General features: G+C 37.0%; 1 protein-coding gene across 1 annotated transcript; it reads left to right on the top strand.

Moving 5' to 3' along the window:
* The first annotated feature begins 1421 nt into the window (after positions 1-1421).
* LOC138849480 (GTP-binding nuclear protein Ran) lies at positions 1422-2453 on the top strand. The gene has a single exon (XM_070073158.2). It carries the CDS (start codon positions 1454-1456, stop codon positions 2102-2104), a length of 651 nt encoding a protein of 216 aa, XP_069929259.2. The 5' UTR covers positions 1422-1453; the 3' UTR covers positions 2105-2453.
* Positions 2454-3777: the final 1324 nt, after the last annotated feature.

Below are 3777 nucleotides of genomic sequence, written 5' to 3'. Positions count from 1 at the left end.
GCAGCTGAAACTGGTAATTTCCAACAATGCTCTGTATCTGGTTATTTAGCCATGATAGAAATTCCCACCTATATTTAATTGATTGCCAAGTCTTTTAATTTCTAATTTCTAAACATTTCTGAAATTAGTTACTTTTCTTCCATTTACTTATTCCATATGCAATAAATGCTTTCATCACAAGAAGAGGAGCAAATTTAATATAATACCTTATTCTTTGAAATCATCATTATTTACTCACTGTCCTTAGTACAAAAGTATCAATTCATCCACGTGGATTTACAATGCCCTCTCTACCAGCTTGCTTCAGCATCCTCTTACCAACCGTTGTCCTTGTATTTCTACTACACTGTACATCTTCTTGGTACTTAAATTTACCATATTGTCTCTGGACTTTCTTACCCTCTGTTTCCTGTGCATGGAACATTTTTCTTTATATTAAGTTCCCTGTCAACATTAAAACACTTCATCATCTTCCCAGAATTCTCCCTGGATGCTGCACTAACATGGTTAGACTGGATGATTCCCCTTCACAGTTCTGCATATTCCTTTTCATAACCCCATCGGACATTTAATATCATATTTCTTTCTCAAGGCCTCTAAGTTGTGTGAGGGCTGCATACATACATACATATATATATATGTATATATATATAGATTCAACAGTGGAAATATATTTAAATTAGAAACATTTTACAGAGCATGTTGAAGAAATCATCCATATGGACATTAGGGTCTATCAGAAAGAAATGAATTAGTTTGCTTATAATTATACAACTACTCATTATACAGCTACTCATTAGCAGAACTGAGGATTAAACCAAGTCTGTTTGAGTTATAGTATGCTGTGTGTTTATATCCTTTTAGAAACAGAAAGTGAGGCTGGTGCCATGGCTCACTTGGCTAATCCTCTGCCTGTGGCGCCGGCACCCCGGGTTCATCCCGGTTGGGGCACTGGATTCTGTCCTGGTTACTCCTCTTCCAGTCCAGCTCTCTGCTGTGGCCCTGGAAGGCAGTGGAGGATGGCCCAAGTCCTTGGGCCCTGCACCCGAATGGGAGACCAGGAGGGAGCACCTGGCTCCTGGCTTCGGATCCACGCAGCACGCCAGCAGCAGCACACTGTCCATAGCGGCCATTTTAGGGGTGCACCAATGGAAGGAAGACTTTCTCTCTGTCTCTCTCTCACTATCTCTGCCTGTCAAAAAAAAAAAAAAAAAAAGAAAGAAAGAAAGAAAAGAAACTGAGAGTGAAACATAAAATGGAAGCTTGCCAAGAAGATTGGTAGGTGATGGACTTATCAGCCCATTAAGTTGAAAAAGGGAAGATTGTTTGCAGTGGGTGGGAAATCATGTTCCTAAGAATTGCACTGGAGGTTTCTCTACAGCAAATGTTCTGTAGAAAGTCCTATTTGTCAAAAAAGGATAAGGAGGAGACGCTTCTGGAAGAAAACGCCGCGATGGCCGCGCAGGGAGAGCCCCAAGTGCAGTTCAAACTGGTGCTGGTCGGCGACGGCGGCACCGGGAAGACGACCTTCGTGAAGCGCCACCTGACCGGCGAGTTCGAGAAGAAGTATGTAGCCACGCTGGGCATCGAGGTGCACCCGCTCGTGTTCCACACCAACCGGGGCCCCATCAAGTTCAACGTCTGGGACACGGCCGGCCAGGAGAAGTTCGGCGGCCTGCGGGACGGCTATTACATCCAAGCCCAGTGTGCCATCATCATGTTTGATGTGACATCCAGAGTGACCTACAAGAACGTGCCTAACTGGCACAGAGACCTGGTGCGCGTGTGTGAAAACATCCCCATCGTGCTGTGTGGCAACAAAGTGGATATTAAGGACAGGAAAGTTAAGGCAAAGTCCATTGTCTTCCACCGAAAGAAGAACCTTCAGTACTATGATATTTCGGCCAAAAGTAACTACAACTTTGAAAAGCCCTTCCTCTGGCTTGCTAGAAAGCTCATTGGAGACCCCAACTTGGAGTTCGTCGCCATGCCTGCTCTTGCCCCACCAGAGGTGGTCATGGACCCGGCCTTGGCAGCGCAGTATGAGCACGACTTAGAGGTTGCTCAGACGACTGCTCTCCCCGACGAGGACGATGACCTGTGAGTGCGTGAAGCTGGAGCCCGGCGTCAGAAGTCTAGTTTTATAGGCAACTGTCCTGTGATGTCAGCGGTGCAGCGTGTGTGCCACTCTTATTACTAGCTAAGCAGAACATGTGCTTCATCTGTGGGTGCTGAAGGAGATGAATGGGCTTCGGAGTGAATGTGGCAGTTAAAAATACCTTCATTTTTTGGACCTCTGCATATTTAGCTGTTTTGGAACGCAGTTGTTTTCTCTCAAGTTTCAAATACAAGACTGCTAACAGTCACATCACAATATTCAGTGGTGGAATCTTGTTTGTTACTGTCATTCCCATTCCTTTTCGTTTAGAATCAGAATAAAGTTGTATTTCAAATATCTAAGCAAACGAAAAAAAAAAAAAAAGGATAAGGAGGTAACATTCTCAGAAAGGCTAAGGATTTAAAAGAATTTCCAGGTTATGTAAAACAAAAGCTTGCATTAACATCTGTACAGGTAAAAAAAGTACATAAAATAGTGGTAAGGATTTAGTTTACAAAAGAGCTAATGATCTTCTAAAAGTAAAGATTGAAAGGAAAGGATACATCAAGAAAAATATATTCATCTATTGAAAAATGTGGTTAAATGTAACTTCCGTAACTTAATCACAACAACTGTAGTTATCATCCAGTAAAAATGAAATAAACAAACTATTGGAAAATCATTCTTTTTAAACACATAATATTTCAGGATTCTTATATATTTTAAAATCTGCTTCTAGTTACTTTGTTGATATGTTTAGAATTTTCTCATGCTAGAAGTATGCTGTCTTTTTTTTTATAAGAGTGTGATAATATATTTTGAAGCATAGCTAATCTAGCCTCTGCTTATATATTATTTTAATTAAAAATTTTATTTTGTGTTTTAAAACCTTGAAAAGAGTCTTGAATATTTTTTTTAAATTCCAAGAAACATATATTTAAATTACTATGAGAGTATATGTGATCTAAATGTACTCAGATTAACTAAGGAAATTATTCATAACATCATATATTTTCACATTCCAAATAATGGTAGGGATTTTTGTTATTTATTTGTTAAATATTACTATATGTGATATTTACTAATTATGGCTGTAGTTTAGTCATTTCTTATTTGAGAATATTTGAAATAGCTAATTTATTTTTGTTTCAATTATAAGTTGACTATCATGAATGTTCATATGTGTGTCTATATAAATGTATTAGCTACATATGATTATACACATATAAACATATAAACTTGCTAATTTTGGTATGTAATATGTCATTTTTACATTCATTTTTCTGTATGTCCATGTAAAAATCCATTAATTCTAATATACATTAATTTTCTTCTTTTAGAAAAGAAGGAAATTTCTCAAAGAAAAATATATACATATAAATTTTTACATATCTTTATGCAAATCAGGATTACTTCATTCCCATTTTAATATTCAATATTTTAATAATAAATTAAAGAGTTATGTAAGATAACATTCATCTTCTACTTAATTCTGATTTTCATTGATATATTTAGAGTATTTTAACATTAGAGAAAATGTTTTATTTGTTTAGGATAAGTATTTGATCTCTTCACTACATAATGCTCCTAATATAAACCCTTTTGTCATCCATTGAAGTAATTATTTATTATTATTTATTAAATTGAAATAATATTTATTAATTCTTTTGCATCGTATT

Source organism: Oryctolagus cuniculus, chromosome 4, assembly GCF_051225735.1.
Source record: "Oryctolagus cuniculus isolate XC-2025 breed Fujian yellow rabbit chromosome 4, ASM5122573v1, whole genome shotgun sequence".
Taxonomy (NCBI): domain Eukaryota; kingdom Metazoa; phylum Chordata; class Mammalia; order Lagomorpha; family Leporidae; genus Oryctolagus; species Oryctolagus cuniculus.
Note: the sequence above shows the minus strand (reverse complement) of the source record. Positions and strands in the feature narration are given on the sequence as shown.

Coding starts and splice junctions, on each gene's coding strand:
- LOC138849480 (XM_070073158.2), top strand. CDS start 1,454: ATGGCCGCGCAGGGAGAGCCCCAAGTGCAGTTCAAACTGGTGCTGGTC.